This window comes from Mercenaria mercenaria, chromosome 3, assembly GCF_021730395.1.
Source record: "Mercenaria mercenaria strain notata chromosome 3, MADL_Memer_1, whole genome shotgun sequence".
Lineage (NCBI taxonomy): Eukaryota > Metazoa > Mollusca > Bivalvia > Venerida > Veneridae > Mercenaria > Mercenaria mercenaria.
This window is the reverse complement of record NC_069363.1, coordinates 23,482,565-23,507,337: the sequence shown is the minus strand read 5'-3', so window position 1 is coordinate 23,507,337 and position 24,773 is coordinate 23,482,565. Positions and strand designations below refer to the sequence as shown.

At 36.8% G+C, this 24,773-nt stretch overlaps 1 protein-coding gene across 3 annotated transcripts in view; it reads left to right on the top strand.

The window, feature by feature from the left end:
* Nucleotides 1-16,563, top strand: part of LOC128555525 (protein DEK-like) — a 39,927-nt gene extending 23,364 nt beyond the window's left edge. For 2 of the 3 annotated variants that reach the window (XM_053538000.1, XM_053537998.1), the window contains exons 2-4: nt 7,460-7,604; nt 9,190-9,342; nt 16,173-16,563. In XM_053538000.1, the coding sequence (XP_053393975.1) occupies nt 7,460-7,604; nt 9,190-9,342; nt 16,173-16,354 (480 nt within the window). In that variant the 3' untranslated portion in view covers nt 16,355-16,563. The remainder of the gene's footprint in view (nt 1-7,459; nt 7,605-9,189; nt 9,343-16,172) is intronic. The other variant, XM_053537999.1, reaches the window with a different exon arrangement.
* The last annotated feature ends 8,210 nt before the right edge of the window (nt 16,564-24,773 follow it).

The following is a 24,773-nucleotide window of genomic DNA, read 5'->3' as shown; positions in this document are numbered from 1 at the left end:
AACATGTACTGTATGTCTTTTTTATTACTTCAAACATGCATAGAGATGTCTGTAAAACAAAATGTTATATGGTGCAAAAATTATGTATTTTAAGGTGTTAAAGTTCGGGCTAGTGAAATTGGTGTCGGTGTTGGTGAAAATTTTTAATCTGGTAGCCCGAACGGGCTATTGGATTCAAATCTGAATTTCGTACACTGTACATGATAAAAAAGTTGGGTACAATTAACCATATAAATTGAAGAAGATGTTCCAACTGAAAAAAAAATTATAAAGAAGTATATGGGAAGTGACTTTTATTCAGCCTGTGTTATAATGACAGTGGTTTGTTTTACACATGCACCGCAGGGATACAGCGTAGAAGTCTCTTCTCCTTACTGAAAAGTGGAGAGACTTCTAGTTGAAAAATAGAAATTTATCCCCCCCCCCCCCCCCCCCCACCATAAAAACTATTGATGTAACCATTCTTTTTCTTAGATACATCATTTTCCATGCAATGAGTTTTTCTTTATTCTATAATTCTGGAGAAAAAAAACTGTTTTCAAAAATTCAAGCAGACGATGGTAGGTATCACCCGCGGAGTTTTTATAACATTTTTTTTTGGCTGCTGTATCTTGCTGCAACATATAGCAACAAAAAATTATGATACTTATTTAGCATGAACAGTATCGGGCTCGAATAAAAATGAAAAGTAATTTGTAGCAAATTGCCTGATGAAAGTCAGTCTGCCGGTCATTTTGTAAATATTAATAAACAAGCAGCTTACGAGTTTTTCTTTTACAATGGAGACCAAATAATTGTGTAGTAGATGCCAGCTGACCACTTAATTATTCAACAACTTGTTGAAAAAAAGCGTCCAAAAACATTGTACATGTTGACAATTATCGGGAAGTGTCAAAGATGTAAAAGCGTCGTTGATTGGCTGAATACTATCGCGCCTAGTTTTACGAATAATTTGATTCGCTGTCACAGTTCTCGTGAAAATCTCACAAGTACCTGGAGTAGGCAGAGCTTAAATTATGCTATCGGCATGTAAATTCAACTCGTCTTGACACATAGCAAATTGTCAACAGTGTGTAATGCGGTAATTTGCGTGTGGGGATCAAAAATAATGTCTGGTTACTTGAATTTCGGCTCTTTATGGACGACAGTGTATTTTCTGTCAGATTTACGCGTGCATTGTACCCGTGGAATTTTAAAACTTGCATGCAGATGACTTTTTATGCGTGAATTACGCGGATTTTTGTGTGAATGGGAATGCTGTTGAGTACACGACCCGTACTGACTGGGTTCAAAGGTCAAGGTCACAGGGGCCAATGTTTACTTTTTGCATAAAGGCACTTTACTTGCGAACCACTGCACCCAGGACCTTCAAACTTCACATGCTGGTAGTACTTATTGAGTACACGACCCCTACTGACTTTGGGGTCACCAGGTCACAGGGGCCAATGTTAACTTTTTGCATGAAGGCACTTTAATCGGGAACCACTGCACCCAGGATCTTTAAACTTCACATGCTGATAGTACTTATTGAGTACATGGCCCCTACTGACTTTAGGGTCACCAGGTCAGAGGTCAAGGTCACAGGGGCCAATGTTAACTTTTTGCATGAAGGCACTTTACTCGCGAAACACTGCTCCCAGGACCTTCAAACTTCACATGCTGATAGTACTTATTGAGTATACGACTCCTACCGACTTTGAGGTCACCAGGTCAAAGGTCATGGCACTGCGCGGGCATTTGTCACCATTAGTGACAGCTCTTGTTTTGTGTGAATTTCAGCTTTATTAGCTCACCTGTCACATAGTGACAAGGTGAGCTTTTGTGATCACCCTTCGTCCGTCGTCAGTCCGTGCGTCCGTCCGTGCGTGCGTCAACGATTTCTTGTCAGCACGATAGCGGTTTCATTTATGATTTTATTTTTACCAAACTTGCACACAACTTGTATCACCATAAGATCACGGTTCCTTTCTTGAATTTTCCAGATCCCATTATGGGTTCCAGAGTTATGGCCCCTGAAAGGGCCAAAATTAGCTATTTTGACCTTGTCTGCACAATAGCAGCTTTATTTATGATTTGATTTTTACCAAACAGGCACACAACTTGTATCACCATAAGATCTTGGTTCCTTTCTTGAACTGGCCAGATTCCATTATGGATTCCAGAGTTATGGCCTCTGAAAGGGCCAGAATTAGCTATTTTGACCTTGTCTGCACAATAGCAGCTTCATTTATGATTTGAATTTAATCAAACTTGCACAAAACTTGTGTCACCATAAGATCTTGGTTCCTTTCTTGAACCGGCCAGATCCCATAATGGGTTCCAGAGTTATGACCCCTGAAAGGGCCAAAATTAGCTATTTTGACCTTGTCTGCACAATTGCAGCTTCATTTATGATTTGATTTTAACCAAACTTGCACACAACTTGTATCACCACAAGATCTTGCTTCCTTTCTTGAATTGGCCAGATTCCTTTATGGGTTCCAGAGTTATGGCCCCTTAAAGGTTCAAAATTGGCTATTTTGGCTTTTGCAGCCATATAGAGACTTCATTTATAGTTTGATATGATACAAACTTCCAAATTATCTTCAGCAACAATAAATCTTGGATTCCATGACAAATCAGATCCAATCGTAGGTTCCTGAGTTATTATATATCTGATTACCTCCCCTGATTGTCATCAAAATGGATTTATATCAGTAAGTACTTATAGGACTAATTTGAAATTTCATTATTGTTATTAGTTGGACTGAGACAATCAGGGTAGATAACTGTGGACTGATTTTATGTCAAATTACCTCCCTTTATTTCAAATTAAAATGGGTATATCTCCATAACTAATGAAGGTACTGATCTGAAATTTCATTTATGTCAACAGATTTATTTGGCAGATCCTTCTTTTGTTCACTTACAATTTTTTTTTAATTACTTCTCTTTACGTTACTATAAATAGCTTATTTTTAGTAACTTTTTTATTATTGGCCGTAGGGAAAAACCGAGACCACTTCTGTGGTACAACATGGATGGTACCTCCAATTTTTAGGTGTATTTTGACATATCTATACCTTGTAAGAATTTTGTTTTTCTTTTTGGTTAAATTTCTTCCCTTTGTTGTTCCTGTCCTTTGGACTTAAGATATTTTTTCTGAGGGCCTTCTTGTCCTCAAGTGCAATGATAACAGGTGAGCGATATAGGGCCATTATGGCCCTCTTGTTTTTGATAGACAATTCTAAAGGTCTTCGGTGTTGGTGGTAGGGTCTTGTTTTCATCTTATCACTAACCATTTAATTAAATAATGCTTTTTTGTGACTAAAATGCATTTTTCCATATGTCAAATTGGGATCCTCAGATTGGGGCCTGTGAAAAATTTCGAAATTTTTTTTTTATCAAAAGTTCAATTTTTTTTACACTCATTCTTTTATGATATAAACCAGGGCTCATACTGGCCTCCAAAAAAATAATAGCCAACTTTTGAACCTATAAAAAAATAATAGCCAAAACTGATATGGACCTTTGCCTGCAAATTTTATAAAAGTAAAAAAGGACAATTTATTTATAAATTTTCTTGATTGCTTTGAAAAGTGGTAGGCCCCAACAGGGGGGTGGGATGGAATAAGGCATTAAAATGCTGCAACCTGATGGATTCTGAACGCATTTACTGGACACATACTTAGTTTGTGTAAGGCGGCTGAAATGGTTGATATTGACTGACATTGCAGGGTTGTCAGTAAGTTTGTGTTGAACAGGCTGAAATAGAAAAGTAGCTGACCAGGTAGTGGGGTCTGGGGCATGCCCCCCACCCCCTGAAAATTTTGAAATCCAGGGCTTCATTTTGATCAGTGGCCCTAAAATTCCTAAAAATCCTTTGTTTTAGGTCTCCCTAAAATTTCTAAAAAAACACTCAGAAAGGGCCAAATTCCTGAAAAAGCCCTTATTTTTATGCCCCCAAAGGTGGGTATATTAAAACTTGCACTGTGTCCTTGCGTGCGCCTGTGTAAATTCTTGTCTGGGCTGTAACTCTGCCATCCATAAAGGGATTTTGAAATAACTTGGCATAAATGTTCACCATAATGAGACGACATGTCATGCGCAAGACCCAGACCCCTAGCTCCAAGGTCAAGGTCACACTTAAAGATCAAAGGTTAACAGGGTCTGTTTCGTGTCCAGTCCATAACTGCCATCCATGAAGGGATTTTGAAATAACTTGGCATAAATGTTTACCATAATGAGACGACATGTCTTACGCAAGACCCAGACCCCTAGCTCCAAGGTCAAGGTCACACTTAGAAGTCAAAGGTTAACAGGGTCTGTTTTGTGTCCAGTCCATAACACTGCCATTGATGAAGGGATTTTGAAATTACTTGGCATAAATGTTCCCTATATTGAGATGATGTGTCATGCGCAAGACCCAGACCCCTAGCTCCAAGGTCAAGGTCACACTTAGAAGTCAAAGGCTTTTCTTGTCTGGTCAATAACTCTGCCATTTATCAAGGGATTTGAAAATAATTTAACACAAATGTTAACCGTATTGAGGTGTGTCACGCTTATGACCCGGGTTTCTTGGGTCAAGGTCACAAAATGATGTGTGATTTTTTTCGGGCAGACAACTATTAGCATTCTTGGGCATGCTTCGGGGGCATTTGTCACCAATAGTGACAGCTCTTGTTTTTTAAATTATCCCTATTTTTTAGCTCACCTGTCACAAAGTGACAAGGTGAGCTTTTGTGATCGCGCAGTGTCCGTCGTCCGTCCGTGCGTCCGTCCGTAAACTTTTGCTTGTGACCACTCTAGAGGTCACTTTTTCCTTGGGATCTTTATGAAAGTTGGTCAGAATGTTCATCTTGATGATATCTAGGTCAAGTTCGAAACTGGGTCACGTGCGGTCAGAAACTAGGTCAGTAGGTCTAAAAATAGAAAAACCTTGTGACCACTCTAGAGGTCACATTTTTCATGGGATCTTCATGAAAGTTGGTCAGAATGTTCATCTTGATGATATCTAGGTCAAGTTCGATACTGGGTCACGTGCGATCAAAAACTAGGTCAGTAGGTCTAAAAATAGAAAAACCTTGTGACCACTCTAGAGGTCACATTTTTCATGGGATCTTTATGAAAATTGGTCAGAATGTTCATCATGATGATATCTAGGTCAAGTTCGAAACTGGGTCACGTGCCTTCAAAAACTAGGTCAGTAGGTCTAAAAATAGAAAAACCTTGTGACCTCTCTAGAGGCCATATATTTCAAAAGATCTTTATGAAAATTGGTCAGAACGTTCACCTTGATGATATCTAGGTCAAGTTCGAAACTCGGTCACGTGCCTTCAAAAACTAGGTCAGTAGGTCAAATAATAAAAAAAACCTTGTGACCTCTCTAAAGGCCATATTTTTCATGGGATCTGTATGAAAGTTGGTCTGAATGTTCATCTTGATGATATCTAGGTCAAGATCGAAACTGGGTCACGTGCGGTCAAAAACTAGGTCAGTAGGTCTAAAAATAGAAAAACCTTGTGACCTCTCAAGAGGCCATATATTTCATGACAGCTTCATGAAAATTGGTCAGAACATTCACCTTGATGATATCTAGATTAAGTTCGAAAGTGGGTCACGTCCCATCAAAAACTAGGTCAGTAGGTCAAATAATAGAAAAACCTTGTGACCACTCTAGAGGCCATATTTTTCATGGGATCTGTATGAAAGTTAATCTGAATGTTCATCTTGATGATATCTAGGTCAAGTTTGAAAGTGGGTCACGTGCCATCAAAAACTAGGTCAGTAGGTCAAATAATAGAAAAACCTTGTGACCTCTCTAAAGGCCATATTTTTCATTGGATCTGTATGAAAATTGGTCTGAATGTTCATCTTGATGATATCTAGGTCAAGTTCGAAACAGGGTCATGTGCGGTCAAAAACTAGGTCAGTAGGTCTAAAAATAGAAAAACCTTGTGACCTCTCTAGAGGCCATACTTTTGAATGGATCTCCATAAAAATTGGTCAGAATGTTCACCTTGATGATATCTAGGATAAGTTTGAAACTGGGTCACGTGCCATAAAAAACTAGGTCAGTAGGTCAAATAATTAAAAACCTTGTGACCTCTCTAGACGCCATACTTTTCATGGGATCTGTATGAAAGTTGGTCTGAATGTTCATCTTGATGATATCTAGGTCAAGTTTGAAACTGAGTCAACTGCGGTCAAAAACTAGGTCAGTAGGTCTAAAATTATTAAAATCTTTTGACCTCTCTAGAGGCCATATTTTTCAATGGATCTTCATGAAAATTGATCTGAATGTTCACCTTGATGATATCTAGGTCAGTTTCGAAACTGGGTCATGTGCGGTCAAAAACTAGGCCAGTAGGTATAAAAGTAGAAAAACCTTGTGACCTCTCTAGAGTCCATATTTTTCATGAGATCTTCATGAAAATTAGTGAGAATGTTCACCTTGATGATATCTAGGTAAAGTTCAAAACAGGGTCATGTACCTTCGAAAACTAGGTCAATAGGTCAAATAATAGAAAAACCTAGAGACCATATTTTTCAATGGATCTTCATGAAAATTGGTCAGAATTTTTATCTTGATAATATCTAGGTCAAGTTCAAAACTGGGTCACATGAGCTCAAAAACTAGGTCACTATGTCAAATAATAGAAAAAAACGACGTCATACTCAAATACTGGGTCATGTGGGAAGAGGTGAGCGATTCAGGACCATCATGGTCCTCTTGTTTGTAATTTCTGCCTGAACTTAAAAAATGTTTGGCACAAAGTCATGCATATAATGAAGCAATTAAGTTATTGAAGTTAATATTCTTTAAGGTTCATTTACAGAAGATGCACTATCAATTCCTAGGCTACAGCTTCATGAAACATATATATACTTCATTGAGTGATGATGAAAAGCAACAATATATATGGTCGAAGGGCGGGCTTGACATGTTGGCCGTGGGCATCTAGCCCTAATTTTTTGCCAAATAGTGCTTGAAAGCCTGTTTGATTAATCATAAAATGTAAGATCTGGTCAATGAATGCATGCATTAATTTGTGCTCTCAGAAATTCCTGGTACAATTTGTCTGCCATGCATGTTCTTGCTCTCGGAAATTCGTTGATTTGTTTCAGTGTCTGCTGTGAAAATTTGTGTTCACTGATATTACAAAAAAAAAATCCCTACCTACCTACCCACTCACAAAAATCAGGGTCGGAGCACTACAAACAAATTTTTTTTATTATGGCCTGATTTATTTTAATGATATAATGCTCCAAAAGTTGTTGTGTCCAAGATTTTAAAATGTCCCCACTTTTTTCTTACCAAGGGGACATACATGACTGTGTCCTCACCATTTTTGATTTCGGTACAGAACACTTGTCAAGTTTATCATGCTAACCAGTACAGTTGTCTTCATGTTAAAGAGCACTGACCTTAAAACCCTTAAAAACTCCAGTAAGATTGCTAGTTCTGTTAATGTTTCAGACTAGTAAAGAAGAGGTGGAAGCAGAATCTCGAGACACAAGCATGGAGCACGAAGATGCTGAGACTTCTAAAGAGAAGGCTGGTGATAAATCTGAAGAGGAGAGTGAGGATAAGGAGGAAGAAGAGTCAGATGATGAACCACAAGGTGAATTTTGTAACTGATGGCATTTCTTGCTCCTTTTTAGCTCACCTGAACTATGTGCAGGGTGAGCTATTATTTTAGGTGGATGATCTAGTGTCCTGCATTTTACTGAAACATCTATTGCTCTCAGTCTAGTGGTCAGAATTACACCAAAATTGGTCAGTAGCATCCTGGCATGGATTTCTTTCAAGTTTTTATACGCCTGTCTCTGAAAGAGCGGTGCGTATTATGTGAATACCCGTGGCTGGCGGACGGTTGACATCCAAAGCATGTCCGCTCTCTAAGTCGAACAGTTTTCATCAGATTCTGATCTTCACCAAACTTGCTGACAATGTTTATGGTCATAATATCTTGGCCAAACTGAATATTTAGACTGGTGTATTTTATGACAGTCTGGCACTCTTGTTTCAAATGGTTCAGCTTGGCCGCCAGAGCTAAAAATAGAAAAACCTTTAAAAAACTTCTTCTCATGAATCGCTGAATGGATCTCCATCAAACTTGGTCTTTAGCATCATGAAAGTCCTCTTCCAGTTTGTTCAAATGAGAGCCGTCTGCCCTTAGGACTACTAGGGCTAAAAATAAGAACACCTTTAAAGATATCTAATGGCTATCTTTGACTAAAATATTTTATAATTAGATATTTACTTAAAATGTAGAAAATTTTGATCAAACATATTTATCTTTATTAAATGTGTAACTTAATTGTGTATGTAGAGTCACATTGATAATTAAATGTCATATAGTAACAGCTATTGTTAAAAATACTTCCAGTTATACTGTGTTAAGCTTTACATGTATACAGCATGAACTATTTTTAACCTAATGTATATTACTGTTAATACACATAAACATGTTAATTTTATGTTTACATAAACTATATATGTGGTATTTGGTCATGTTTTCAAATATGAAATGGGTTTTGTATAGCTTTAATCAACTTATAGTTATACTAATGAATGCTTGATGGATCTTCATCAAACTTGGTTGGCAGCATTATTATAAAGTTTTCTCAATAATTTGTCAAATGTGGGCGACTGACCTTTTTTAGGAGCCACTGGAGCTCTAAATAGAAATGCCTGTAAACAACTTTTTCTCATCAACTGATAGATGGATTTTCATCAGAGTTTGGTCAGTAGCATCATTATATGATTCTCTCCCAAATTTGTTTTAAGTGGAGGTACTTTGCCCATTTAGGGGTCACTGGAGCTAGAAATAGAAATAGAAATGCCTTTCAATGACCTTTTTATCATCAATTGCTTGATAGATATTCATCAAACTGGATTTGTGGCATTATTATAAGGTCCTCTACGAATTGTTTTCAGTTGGGTTTATATGGCCCCTTTTAGGCTTCTAGACCTAAAAGTAGAAATGCATTATATGGTCTTTAAACAACTTTGTTCAATTAGGGGCACTAGCTACTGAATGTACACTTTAGCAGCGTTAGGTATCTAGTCATATGTATGTATTTTATCTGGACAATTTGAATCATCAGTGTGGGCAAGTTAATGTTTAGTCTGACTTGCTGCACAGGCAACTTAGTTGGAGAAATGTCAAACACTGATTTGAAAACAAATGTTCTGTTTTTCAGTTGGCCTTTTAGAAAAGCCACTTATATTAGAGGAGGGTAAGAAAAGAGAGAGAAAAAAAGTAGAGAGAATATCATTTCAGTCGGAAGAAAAGGCACATGAAGGCTTGGAAATCAAAGAAGGAAAGGGCAGGTCCCTAGGAGATATACCATTTAGTAAGTAATTAGTTTAACATTTAATGGAGTAACAATACCCTGAATGGTGAGAGCTAACATCTACAGTCTAACTTGTTATTATTTATGTCCAGGTTCTTCTTGGATTCTTTCAAGCGCCTTAACATAAGACTTTGTCATGATAGGTATAAGTTGATGTGGGTGGGGTTATCTTTCAATTACTGTTAGAAAAAGTAAAATAGAAGACAGAGATAATTATTTGATGTGTTAGTTTTAACACAGGGTTTCCACAATTTTTTTTCCACCACTTAAATTTTTTAAAGAAAATGGTGCGCGCGGCAAAGGATAAATAATGTCGAAAAAATTAGAATAAATATAATATCACTCAATTAGTTCGGTTTTTAGCTCGACTATTCATAGAATAGTAGAGCTATTGGACCCGCCCATGCGTCGGCGTCCCGATTTGGTTAAGTTTTTGTATGTAAGCTGGTATCTCAGCAACCACTTGGGGGAATGGATTGAAACTTCACACACTTATTTACTGTGATAAACTGAGTTACACTGCACAGGTTCCATAACTCTATTTTGCTTTTTTACAAAATTATGCCCCTTTTTCGACTTAAATTTTTTGGTTAAGGTTTTGTATGTAAGCTGGTATCTCAGTACTCACTAATGGGAATGGATTGAAACTTCACTTACTTGTTCACTGTCATGATCCGACATGCACAAAGCAGGTCCCATAACTTTATTTTGCTTTTTTACAAAATTATGCCCCTTTTTCAACATAGAAATTTTTGGTTAAGTTTTTGTATGTAAGCTGGTATCTCAGTATCCACTAATGGGAAAGGATTGAAACTTCACACACTAGTTCACTGTCATGATATGACATGCAGTGCAAAGGGTCAATAACTCAAATTAGCATTTTACAAAATAATGCCCCTTTTTCAACTTAGGATTTTTGGGTTAAATTCTTATATGTAAGCTGGTATCTCAGTACCCACTAATGGGAATGGATTGAAACTTCATACACTTGTCCACTGTCATGAGCTGATAAGCACTATGCAGGTTTCATAACCCTATTTTACAGTTTTACTAAATTATGCCCCATTTTCGACTTCCGTATTCATTCAAGCGACAAGGCTGTTGAATAGTCGAGCGTTGCTGTCCTCCAACAGCTCTTGTTTAAATTTATTTTCTACATTCCACAAATAACTCAACAAGCAGATGCATAAGCATTAACATTGATTTATCATGTAAAGATAAGTAGTCAGTTCAAAATTATAGATCTATACCATTTTTTTACAGTCTCTTCTTCATTTCATACTTTAACTATGCAATTTGCTCTTGAACCAGTCTATCCTAATATCACATTGAGTCAAAAATAGGTTTTAATCTTAATTCTTAACCATTTTCAAAACAAATCTATAAAACTATCCCTATATATAGTTTGCCAATGTTGAATCATCTCCCTTTAATGGTCATTTTTCACTACTAAGATGTTTCTAAAACATGAACATTTAGCTCTTTAATTTCTAACTTTTTATTTCAAAATTTATATAAGGTCATTTATCCAAAACAGTGTGTTTTATTTTATTTTATGCAGTGTCCGACAAATTTATAATCTTACTGGTAGCCCAGCATTTCTTTGTAGTTGCCGAAAAATTTAAACCCCGAAAGTATAAACTTGCTCTATCCGAACCCGACTTACTGAGATGTGAGATTCAAAGGGGTCTAAAACAATGTTCGGTTGAAAATTTAAAAACATCAAAATAAACCTGTGCATTTGTTTCCAGTTCCGCAGACACATTCCTGTCATATTAGTCTAGGTTTTTTGGAAAAGGGCCCCTGGTCAAATTTGGATTTTTAGCTCGACTATTCATAGAATAGTAGAGCTATTGGACTCGCCCATGCGTTGGCGTCCGCGTCCTGATTTGGTTAAGTTTTTGTATGTAAGCTGGTATCTCAGCAACCACTTGTGGGAATGGATTGAAACTTCACACACTTATTCACTGTGATAAACTGACTTATATTGCACAGGTTCCATAACTCTGTTTTGCTTTTTTACAAAATTATGCCCCTTTTTTGACTTAGACATTTTTGGTTAAGGTTTTGTATGTAAGCTGGTATCTCAGTAACCACTTGTGGGAATGGATTGAAACTTCACACACTCATTAACTGTGATAAACTGACTTACATTGCACAGGTTCCATAACTCTGTTTTGCTTTTTTACAAAATTATGCCCCTTTTTAGCTCGACTATTCGAAGAATAGTCTAGCTATTCTACTCACCCTGGCGTCGGCGTCACACCTTGGTTAAGTTTTTGCATACAAGTACATACAGCTATCATTTAAAGGCATATAGCTTTGAAACTTATTTATTCTTTTTCTAGGTCAATTGCCAACCTCAATGGGTCAAGTTCCATAACTCTAACATGTATTTTGAGCAAATTATGCCCCCTTTTGGACTTAGAAAATTCTGGTTAAAGTTTTACATGCAAGTTACTATCTCCAAAACTAATGCAGATATTGAATTGAAACTTCACATGTGTCTTTGGGGTTATAAAACTAGTTGATAGCACCAAGTCCCATAACTCTGACCTTCATTTTGGCCAAATTATGCCCCCTTTCGGACTTAGAAAATTCTGGTTAAACTTTTGCGTGCAAGTACATACAGCTATTACTAAACGGCATATAGATTTGAAACTTATTTTTTCTTTTTCTAGATCAATTACCTACCTCACTGGGCCAAGTCCCATAACTCTGACATGTTTTTTGGCCAAATTATGCCCCCTTTTGGACTTAGAAAATCCTGGTTAAAGTTTTACGTGCAAGTAACTATCTCCAAAACTACTACAGATATTAAATTGAAACTTCACATGTGTCTTCGGGGTTATAAAACTAGTTGATAGCACCAAGTCCAATAACTCTGACATGTATTTTGGGCAAATTATGTCCCCTTTTGGACTAAGAAAATCCTGGTTAAAGTTTTGCGTGCAAGTACATACAGCTATTACCAAAAGGCATATAGCTTTGAAACTTATTTATTCTTTTTCTAGGTCAATTACCAACATCACTGGGTCAAGTTCCATAACTGTTAACATGTATTTTGAGCAAATTATGCTCACTTTTGGACTTAGAAAATTCTGGTTAAAATTTTACATGCAAGTTACTATCCCCAAAACTAATGCAGATATTGAATTGAAACTTAACATGTTTCTTCGGGGTTATAAAACTAGTTGATAACATCAAGTCCCATAACTCTGATAAGTATTTTGGTCAAATTATGTCCCCTTTCGAACTCTCATCTTTTTTGGCTGAATTATGGCCCTTTTTGAACTTGGAAATTGGTTCTATTTTGTAAATGTCCATGTTTTGTCAAGACTATTTGACATATGGCTTTTAAATTTTAAGCACTTGTTTATCATTATGATTTCCATCTGTAGGCAAGAGTACATAACTCTGACAATTATTTTGACTGAATTATGGCCCTTTTTGGACTTTGAAATTTGTTCAGTTTTTCTTACAAGTCAGCGTTTTGTCAAAACTGTTTAAACTGTGGCTTTGAAACTTTCAACACTAGTTTATCAACATGATTTCCATCTGTAGGCAAGAGTGCATAACTCTGTCAACTATTTTGACTGAATTATGGCCCTTTTTGGACTTGGAAATTAGTTAAATTTTTCATATAAGTCCATGTTTTGCCTAACATATAACTTAACATATTTGCCATCATGGTCACACATTGCCATTTAGTGCAAGACTAATCGAAATCCACAAATACAGGAACATTTTTTGTTTAATCCATTGTTTTGTTTAGTCTGAAAATCTATGGAAATATTTTGACCCCATTCTTCAATCTATTCTTCGAATAGTCAAGCGCGCTGTCATCCGACAGCTCTTGTTCAACTTAGGAGTTTGGGGTTAAGTTCTTATATGTAAGCTGGTATCTCAGTACCCACTAATGGGAATGGATTGAAACTTCATACACTTGTCCACTGTCATGAGCTGATAAGCACTATGCAGGATCCATAACCCTATTTTACTTTTTTACTAAATTATGCCCTGTTTTCGACTTTCGTATTCATTCAAGCGACAAGGCTGTTGAATAGTCGAGCGTTGCTGTCCTCGGACAGCTCTTGTTTCACATGGTGAATTGTCAAAATTAATCATATTAGTTTAAAACTTTATTTTCAAATTTTATGGTAAGCATTCAGATGCATTAAAAAAATCTTAAGTATCCCCAAGTGAAATTTAGAGAATTTTTTCCAAGTTGCTGGTTCTAGACAGACCTTGCAAAAAATAACTACTACTTTGTCATGTTCAAACTTTTGTTTACACTCATTAAGTTTCCACGCCAATAACAACTGCATTTTCCAAACAGCAGAGAGTGTGTAAATTCGAGGGGGGGAAATCGGGTCGCGAAAATATGTGACATTTGACTTTAATGGTGTACAAACTATCTGTCAACACGCTTTCGTTGCTTTATTCAATAAATGGTAATGTATTTATGTGTTTTGAGATGTTTGTACGTACAAAACATAAAATTTTCTGGCAGAATCATGTATTTAATTTTTACCGAGGTGCAGACGGTCATGTCGTAAAAATAGAAACAAGCTGGTTTTTCCAGTATTTTTTTGGATTTCATTAGCGAACAAAACAATCAAAACTGGATATAAGTTGGGATTTTTTTCTTTGGATTGGGAATTGTTTGCTTCAGATTGGAGAAAATGAATAGGAAATTTTTACTGGGCCGAAATTTGGCCCCGTGAGACAGGTGGGAAAAGTCCTGGCTTTACATATTCGATACGCGTAGGCGGAGACTGTTTCTGCAGCTAGATGATGGGCGGGATTAAACCAGTTTGAACTGGTTACGACTAGGGCTGTCATTGATTGGGTCTTAGGCATATTGACGATACCGATATATCAGAAGACAAATATCGACGATATTGATATATCGATTAATATTAAGTTAGATTAACGACCCGTTTGTTCATATGCATACTATATACCTTCCTGTAAATGCTATTTTTAGTTTTACTGCCTACTTTTCATATTTCTGTTTGATTGTGTTGTATTTGTATTTATGAAATAAAAGAAATAAATAAAAATTAATAACATCTTTCATTTTTATTAGCTCATCTGATTTTTTGAAAAAAAATGATGAGTTATTGTCATCACTTGAGCGGTTGTCGGCGTCGGCGTCGGCGTTGCCTGGTTAAGTTTTATGTTTAGGTCAGCTTTTCTCCTAAACTATCAAAGCTATTGCTTTGAAACTTGGAATACTTGTTCACCATCATAAGCTGACCCTGTATAGCAAGAAACATAACTCCATCTTGCTTTTTGCAAGATTTATGGCCCCTTTTGTACTTAGAAAATATCAGATTTCTTGGTTAAGTTTTATGTTTAGGTCAACTTTTCTCCTAAACTATCAAAGCTATTGCTTTGAAACTTGGAATACTTGTTCACCATCATAAGCTGGCCCTGTACATCAAGAAACATAACTCCATCTTGCTTTTTGCAGGATTTATTCCCCCTTTTGGACTTAGAAAATCAGTTTTCTTGGTTAAGTTTTATGTTTAGGTCAGCTTTTATCCTAAACTATCAAAGCTATTGCTTTAAAACTTGCAACACTTGTTCACCATCATAAGTTGACCCTGTACAGCAAGAAACATAACTCCGTCCTGCTTTTTGCAAGATTTATGGCCCCTTTTGGACTTAGAAAATATCAGATTTCTTGGTTAAGTTTTATGTTTAGGTCAACTTTTTCTCTTAAACTATCAAAGCTATTGCTTTGAAACTTGCATCACTTGTTCACCATCATAAGCTGACCCTGTACAGCAAGCAACATAACTCCATCTTGCTTTTTGCAATAATTATTGCCCCTTTTGGACTTAGAAAATCATTTTCTTGGTTGAGTATTATGTTTAAGTCAACTTTTCTCATAAACTATCAAAGCTATTGCTTTAAAACTTGCAACAGTTTTTCACCATCATAAGTGGACACTGTACATCAAGAAACATAACTCTATCCTGCTTTTTGCAAGAATGATGGCCCTTTTTAGACTTAGAAAATCATGGGTAGGACAATATTTCTATTACACAAAAAAAAATCAGATGAGCGTCAGCACCCGCAAGGCGGTGCTCTTGTTTTGCCTTCTTTTTTGCATTCATCCAAATTTACAACTTTGTGAAATTAAGTTGTTTTTTAGGGTCTGAGCTAGTGTTTTTTTCGATAGTTTTTCTCTCTGTAAAATACCGATTTTTGAAAACTGGAATCGATAATCAGTCAACAAAAAAATATCGTTGATACATCGATATCGTTTCTATCGATGACAGCTCTAGTTACGACCGGATAATCATTACACATGGTTAGTTTTGTTTATTGCAAGCTATAATCGAGGAAACGACCAGATGTTCATTTTGTAAAATATACAAATACCGGGCTACTAAAGCGTTAAATTTATGGTTGCCCGGCGGGCTTACGTCGGGATTTTTTTGGTAGCCCGACGAAAATTTCTGGTAGCCCACAGGCACCGGGCAATGGATTTGTCGGACACTGTTTATGACTTCTGAAAAGCTTAAGTTTTAAATTATGCCCAGAGGTGTAATTCGGTACTGACACGGTGTATTGTCTTCGTGTATTGCTAAATATCGGATTATCCGTGACACGCTGTGTATAATTATTGATCAGTGATAGTCGGCACATTTCTATTGTACTATAACGTTGTTTCCGGTAGTAAAACAGATGTTTATTTTACGGAAATTTAAAATTGTTAACTGTGGAAATTTTTTTTCACCAAAAAAGGAATTGGCGCAAATAGCAGTGGAAACCCTGTAACATGTAAGAATTTACAAGCATTTCTTCAATTTCAGTTGAATTCAAATTAGGAAGGACAAAAGCAGAAGACTGTAAGCCTCTACACCGCTTGCTTTACCGCAGACAGGGGTCTGTATGTATATTTTTAATTTTATTATGCCCCCCTTCGAAGAAGGAGGGGTATATTGTTTTGCAGATGTCGGTCGGTCGGAATGTAGACCAATCCGTTTCCGGATGATAACTCAAGAACGCTTGGGCCTAGGATCATGAAAGTTAATAGGAAGGTTGGTCATCACCAGCAGATGACCCCTATTGATTTTGAGGTCTGTATGTCAAAGGTCAAGGTCACAGTGACCCTGAATAGTAAAACGGTTTCCGGATGATAACTCAAGAACACTTGGGCCTAGGATCATGAAAGTTGATAGTGAGGTTGGTAATGACCAGCAGATGACCCCTATTGATTTTGAGGTCAGTATGTTAAAGGTCAAGGTCACAGTAACCCTGAACAGTAAAACGGTTTCTGGATGATAACTCAAGAACGCTTAGGCCTCGGGTCACGAAAGTTGGTAGGGAGGTTGATCATAACCAGCAGATGACCCCTATTGATTTTGAGGTCAGTATGTCAAAGGTCAAGGTCACAGTGACCAGGAACAGTAAAATGGTTTCCAGGCAATAACTCTAGAACGCTTGGGCCTAGTGTCAGGAAAATTGATAGTTAGGTTGGCCATGACCAGCAGATGACCCCTATTGATTTTGAGATCATTAGGTCAAAGGTCAAGGTCACATTGGCCAGAAACAGTTAAAATGGTTTCTGATCTTCTTGTCCAAAACCATAGGGCCTAGGGCTTTGATATTTGGTATGTAGCAAAATCTAGTGGTCCTCTACCAGGATTGTTCAGATTATTTCCCTGGGGTCAAATATGGCTCCACCCCGGGGGTCACATGGTTTATATAGACTTATATAGGGAAAAACTTTGAAAAACCTCTTGTCCAAAACCACAGGGCCTAGGGCTTTGATATTTTGTTTATGACATTATCTAGTGGTCCTCTACTAAGATTGTTCAAATTATTCCCCTAGGGTCAAATATGGCTCCGCCCTGGGGGTCACATGGTTTACATAGACTTATATAGGGAAAAACTTTGAAAATCTTCTTGTCCAAACCACAAAGACTATGGCTTTGATATTTTGTAATGTAGCATCATTTAGTGGGACTCTACCAAGTTTGTTCAAATTACCCCTCTGGGGTCAAATATGGCCACCCCCCGGGGGCCATATGGTTCATAAAGACTTATATGGGGAAAAACTTAGAACCTTCATGCCCCATAACTTACATCATTCAGAGGGGGGCCCATGTTTTTTTGGGAGTGGAAATTTTTAAACCTTGACATGAGTTGCCCTTGACTTAACCTGGCCCTTTACTTTCACATTTCGCAGCTAAAACCCTTCCCTTTGGGGCCCAATGCATAGGTTTGTGTCCGAAAAAAAACTTGGCCTTTTTTATTGACCTAGTGACCTCCTTTAACATTTTTAAAGGTACAGGCTTCACTTTGGACCACTTTCATGCTCAGTGGATGGCGCCAAGACCCTCTTTTAATTTTTGGTTGGTTAATAGGTTAACGGTCAAGGCCCGTTAAAACCCAGAATGGTAGAACTTTTGTTTACAGTAAAGCATATAATTTCTGTTCCTTGTGCATTATTAAATTTGCATAAATTGGGGCATTTCGTTTTCGACGAGCTCTTGTTTTCTTGAACTTAGCAAAATGTTTTTGGCCAAGATAATCTGAATATTGGAATAAATGCAAACTTTTGTCGTAGGTCAACAAATAAATGTTTGAGGTTCAGCTGGTGTTCATGTGTTAGCGTTTTAGCTCACCTGAGCCAAAGGCTCATGGTGTGCTTTTGTGACCACGATGTCCGTCATGTGTTTGTAAAACATTTTCAAAAAAAAAAAAATCTTCTTAAAAAAACCAATAGGCAGAATAACACCAAACTTCCGGGAAAGTCTTTGGGGGCCCCCTTTAAAAAATTTTTCCCAAAAAAATTAAATTCCACGCGAACCTGGTTGCCAGGGCAACCAAAGGGGGAAAAACAAAAAAAATCTTCGTGCCCAAAATTGAAAAAGGGTTGTAGAGCCTTGATATTTGGCATGGACATATCAAAGGTTTTCTATAAAGTTTGTTAAAAAATTGTGTTTATGGGGGTGAAAAGGGGCCTCCCCCCGGGGTTTTGTCCCAGTTTTACATTTATTTTTGGGAAAAAAAAGTTTAAAAATCTTTTTTGTCTAAAATTTCCCCAAAGCCCCAGACCTTTGATATTTGGTATGTAGCTTTGCCTTTTTTGGTCCTTCCCGGGATTGTTAAAATTTTTTCCCCGGGGGGTGAAAAGAGGCCCTGCCCTTGGGGATTCAATTTTTTACTTTGACATATGGAAAAACCCCTTTAAAAAACCTTGGGGTCTGAAACTCCCGGGCCCGGGTTTTGATACTTGGTATGTTACATTGCTTAGAGTTCCTCTACAAAAATTGTTAAAATTATGCCCTGGGGTGAAAAGGGGCCCTGCCTTGGGGCCCCAATTTTAAACATAGCCCATAGGAAAAAAAATTTTAAAAAATTTCTTTTTCGGGAAAATTTTTAAAGGGCCCTGGGCCCTTTGATTTTGGTATGCCCATTGCCTAGGGGGTCTCTAACAAAAATTGTTCGATTTCCCCCGGGGATGAAAGGGGGCCCCCGCCTGGGGGCATTGTTAAAAGAGTTTATGGGGAAAAAATACTTTAAAAAACATCGACCATATTTTTTAAAAAACTTTTTAAATTAAAAATTCCCTGATGCCCCCAAGGTTGGGGGTTTCCCTGATGCCCCCTTTGGGCCCTTTCTGACCTACTTCCTGAAAACCCCTTGAATTTTGGGATGACGTACTTTTTGACCCCAATTTAAACTGCCTTTCAGGGGAAATTTAAAATGTGACCTACGGGACTTTTTTAATTTTTTAGAAACAGTTTGAATTTGAAAAAAGTATTTATTTTTGGGGGCGACCCGGGGTACCCTGCCCCTTTTGTTTTGAATATTACTGTTGGCCAATGTTCAAAAAAGAAGTGAAATAGATGATGCATTTTTTTTGTGTTATTAAAAATAATTTTGGTTAAAACGGATGTGCCCAAATTAAAATGAATGTAGTTTATCAACATTTCCCCCACAATAATCAGAGGTATTTATTCGTGTGAAAGGGGGACAGTTACATATGGGATTTTTTTTTTTTTTTAAATTTTTCTAGTTTTAACAATAAAATATGTATTTTATCAGCATCGAATTTCAAAAAGTAAACCAAACTGTAACACCCATGAGTATCTCACATGCTCCCCCAAGCAAAACACAACTTAAAAAAACTGCAAGAGATTCTTTTTCCCAGGTCTTTTAATTTATAATCCCTTTCCCCCCCCCCCCCCCCCCCCCCCCCCCCCCCGGATTTTACCAAAAAACCGTTACCTTTCCCCAAAAATTGGAAAAAAAAAAAAACCCAAAAAACCCATAGTGGGACATCAGTTTTCAAAAAGTGTGGAGAAAATTTCCCTACACTGACCCCGGGGAATAAATTTAGTTATTGCCCAGTAAAAAATTTGTCCCAGCTTAAAAATATGGGTAAAGCTTTTAAAAGGCCCAGTTTTTTTGGGGAAAACAGAAAAAAGGGGTCAAAATCAACAGTTTGTTCCACTTGAAAATTGTTCCCTATGTTTTTTTACAAAAGTAAATTTAAACTATTTGGATTACTTTACCCTGTTTCCCTGCCCAATCCAGTTTTGTTTAAATTCATTTTTTGGTTTTTGTCATAAAGTGAAGAAGAAAAAGCCAGTTCTCGGGTTTTCCTTTCTCAAAGGATGAGAGAGTATAAAAAAAGGGATGCGATTTGAAAGGAAAGTAAGTATTACGGGAGTGGGGGGGATGATTTTGAAAAATGATTTTTTGCTTTAAATAGGGGGGACTTTCCTTTCCAAAGATTTGTTAAACAGTTCAGACTTCCCAAAAAAAGGGTTGCATTTTGTGGCATGCAGTTCTGGTTTTTCCTGTGGGGGAAAAATTTACCCATTGTCACCCCCCAATTTTTAAGACCTGTAAACATTGAATATACCCTAGGGGGCGCAAGGGAGAAAAAAAACCTTGTGCTAGTCAATTTTAAATGTAGCGGGATGAAGTATATGGAGAGTTTCTACTGGAATTGATGCCCAAACCCCTTTGGATAAGTTTTGTTTGGTCTTCCACATTTTTTCAAAATTTTTCCCCCCTTTTTTTAGCCTTTGGGAGCTTTTTTTTCCCGCTCAGCCCGCCCGTGGGGTCTGTCAACTTTTTCCCAAAAAAAATCTTTTAAAAACCACTGGGCGAATTCCCCAAACTTACAGAAATGATCCTTGGGGGGCCCCCTTTCAAAATTTTCAAAAAAAATGTTTCCATGCAGAACTCGGGTTGCCATGGCAATCGAAAAAAAAAATTTTAAAAAAATCTTCTTGCCCAAAAACCCCAAGGGCCCTACGGCTTTGTATCTGATATTAGCTCATCTGTGGCCCTTTCTCCCAAAAATTGTTAAATTTTTTCCCCCTAGGGTCAAATTTTGGCCCTACCCGGGGATCGCAAGTTTTACATGGACTTATTTTAATGGAAAAACGTTTTAAATCTTTTGGGTCTAAAACCCAAAAAACCTAGCCCTTTTGATTTTTGGGTTTTTTTAGCATTGCTTTGGCCCGAAACCAAAAAGTGTTCAAATTATACCCCTGGGGTAAAAAAGAGGCCCTCCCCGAGGTCAAAGGGTTTTACATTGATTTTATGGGAAAAAAATTTAAAAAAATCGGCCTGAAATCCCAAAAACCTGGGCTTTTAAATTTTTTTGGTATGTGCATTGTGGTAGTCCTCAACCAAAATTGAAAAATTATCCCCTGGGTAAAAAGGGAAAACCCTGCCTGGTTATATGGATAAATACTAAAAAAATTACCCCGACCCTTTTTTCCTAGCTGTTTTAATTAAAAATTCCCTGAAAAACTTAAGATGCTTATTTTTTGTATTCCCCAAAACCAAAGCCTGGGGCCCGTGAAATAAATTTGTTATTGACCGAAATTTGGGACAAAAGTACTTGATCTTCAAAACGAAAAATTTTGGAGAACCCCCCAACCCACATTCTTTCTTTGTTTTTTTGGTTTTAAATATCCCTTTTTTATTTTCGAAAATTATTTTTTGTTTAAACCCAATTTCAGAAACTTGTTGGGAATGTAAAAAGAGTAAAAAAAAATTTGCATTTAAAATCCGGGCTCAAACCCGGGGGACCTCTCATTAAAAAGGGAAGTGCCCTACAAAGGGAGTAAACGGCTATCTAAATCTGTTGCCCAAAAAAAATTGTTGATTTAAAAAAACCTAGGCTTTTTAAAGTTGCAGGATGTTGTAAGGTAGTTTTTGGGATTGGCAAGGGGAAAGGGGATGTCAGAACGAGGCCTGAAAGCTCTTTGTCAGCCCTATGCGTGCGAAATTTGGAGTTTGTACTTCAGTCAGATTGTTATTGCCCGAAAACGGCGCCGGTATGTAATGGTATCGAGCACAAAAAATAATGGTAAAAAACCCCGAAAATTTAAAGGTGCATTGTTTATCAATTAACTTGTAAACATTTATCAAAAACAAAAATTTGATAAAGACTAGGCCATATTTACTAAAAAACAAAAACCCCGGTAAGCCCGTGTCATTTGGTGCGTTGGCGGGGCTGACATCTGTCGGTAGCTTAAATTTAAAAAAAGACGCTCGCCTACTGCCATATTTACGCTTTTTTGACGGGAAAAAATATTTGAAATTCCCTGGGGTTTTGGGTTGACAGGGGGCAGAACTATCGAAAATTGGAACGCACCCAAAAAAATTTTCACGAGGGCAAGCGGAGCACGTGCCGAAAATTTTTGCGGGTAAAATACGAGTTTTTTCGAGTCAAGGGGCAAAAACCCGGGGGGCCTGGGTCAACTGAAGCCCTGGCTTTGCAAAAAAGGGCCCATGTTTTAGCGAACAAGACTGGGGAATTTCATTTTTTTTTTAAACATATTTTAAACTGAAAATCAAGAGTCCGACGGAAACACCGAAAATTTTGAAAATTTGGATCCCTTGCGGATTTTTGGTGTCCTCGGGATCCAGGGGGCACCCTTAGTGTCGAACGCGCCCGTTAAAAGGCAAAAGCAATAACTTATTTAAGGGGGTTTTTTGGGTTTTAATTATGGGCCCCTTTTTTCTTTTTAAATTTGGTTAAGTTTTTTGTAACCGTTCATATTTTGACAAAGTCTTTTTAAGGGTAAAAGTTTGAAAATTTTCAAACCCTTTTTTACCCTCACCAGTCCGTTATAGGCAAGAGCAAAATAAAAACCATAAAAAATTTTTTGGGTGAAATTTTTGCCCCTTTTTTACTTAGAAAAATTTTGTTAAATTTTTTTGTACAAGTTCCTATTTTGGCCAAAAAACTTTTTAGAAAAATTTTTAAAATTTAAAAACTTGTTTTCTATCACCATGACCCGTTTTAGGCAAATGTACATAATCCCTTTAAGGAAATTTTTGGGGAATTTTTTGGCCCCTTTCTCCTTAGAAACTTAGTTAAATTTTTGTACCAGTTTATATTTTTTGTTTTTTAGTGGGTTTTAATTGGCCCTTTTAAACTTTTATTTAATTATTCAGTTTTAGTCATATCTGTAGGAAAGAGTACATTTAATCTATCATCTATTTTGGGAGAATTACAGCCCCTTTTTGGGGCTTTGGGAAACTGTTGTTTTCCTACAAGTCTATGTTTTGTCAAAATATTTGACATATAGCTTTTAAATTTGAACACTTGTTTAAACATTAAGATTTTCCCTTGTGGCCCAAAAAAAAAGTTTAAAAATAAATCGGGCAATTATTTTTGGTGAAATTTTGCCCTTTTTTGGGCTTTTTAAATTAGTTCACACATTGCCATTTAGTGCAAGGGCCCTTTTCAAAAACCCCAAATACTGGAATTTTTCCCATCTATTTTTTTTTTCTCACCTGTCCATATGACAAGGTGAGCTTTTGTGATCCCTTCGTCCCTGTGTGTCTGTGAGTCCCTCCCTTAACAATTTCTTGTTGCCCGACAGTGGTTTTTTTTGTTTTATTTTTAACCAAAAAATTGCACAAAATTGTGTTTTCCTTAAAATCTCAGTTCCCTTTTTTGAACCCGGGCCCGATCCCCCAAAGGGTTTCCCGGGGTTAGGCCCCGAAAGGGCCAAAATTAGCTATTTTTTACCTTGTCTGCCCCAATAGCAACTTCATTTTGATTTGATTTTTTAAACCAAAATTGCCCAAACTTGTATTTACCACAAGATCTTTGGGTTTTTTTCTTAAACTGGCCGATTCCCTTTTATGGGTTCCAGGTTATGGCCCCCTTTAAAAGTCCAAAAAATTTGGGTATTTTGGTTTTGCAGCCCTTAGAGACTGCCTTTTTGGTTTGATTTGTACCCAAAATTCCCAAAAAAAACTTCAACAAAAAATAAATCTTGGATTCCAAAGACAAATCAGATCCAATCGTAGTTTCCAGGGGTTATTTTATATTGATTACCTCCCCCGATTTTAGTTTAAAAAGGTTTATATCAGTAATTTCTTAAGGGGCTTATTTGAAATTTAATTTTGTCCCTTAAATTGGACCGGCCAAACAGGGTAGATAATATGGGGGTGATTTTATGTCAAAATTTCCCCCCTTTATTTCCAAAATTTAAATTGGTATATCTTCGTAACTAATGGGGATTTCGATCGGGAAAATTTTATTTTTGTCAAAAGATTTATTTGACAGTTTCCTTTTTTTTGTTAATTTCCCCTAAATTTTTTTTTGAATTACTTCCTTTTACGTTATATAAAAAAAAGCCCATTTTTAGTAACTTTTTTATTATTTGGCCCTAGGGAAAAAACCCCAAGACCCCTTTTCTGTGGTTCAACAAGGTGGTACCTCCAAATTTTTTGGTGTATTTTTTAAAAATCTGTTTTCCTTGTAAAAAATTTTTTTTTTCTTTTTTGGTTAAAATTCTTTGCTTTGTTGTTTTTGTCCTTTGGACTTAGATTTTTTTCCGGGGCCTTTTTGTCCCGAGTGCAAGGGTAAAAAGGTGAGCGTTTTAGGGCCATCATGGCCCCCTTGTCTTTTTTTGAAAAATTTTTAGTTAATATTTTGACCCCCTTTTTCAATAATTTTTCGAATAGTCGGACGTTTCATTCAGGGCAGCTTTTTGTTTAAGATAAAAGCCTTTAAATTTTGGGTGCATACACAGTTTTTTCACACCGTCTTAAAAAAAAAAAATTCATTGATCATGAATTTGAAACCTTTCCGACTTTTTTAATATTTTAGCATCAGGGTTTTACCTTTGAAAATTTTAGCTCATATTTCTCAGTGAGCGATCCCGGGTCATCATGACCCGTTGTTTATATTGATTTTTTGTTAAAGTTTGTGGTGCATTTTTTTTCTTGGTTTCAAATGTTTGGATTTTGTTTAAATTTTTAATAGTTTTTTCTGTTTCCATCCGTGCATCACATGACACAAGGTCCATAAAATTTGGTCGATATTTTTAAAGGAAACATGCCCCCCTTTTTTCCCTTTAATTTTTTTGGGTTTTGAAAAATAAATAAAAATTTTGGGGCCTAAAGGTTGGGGGTTT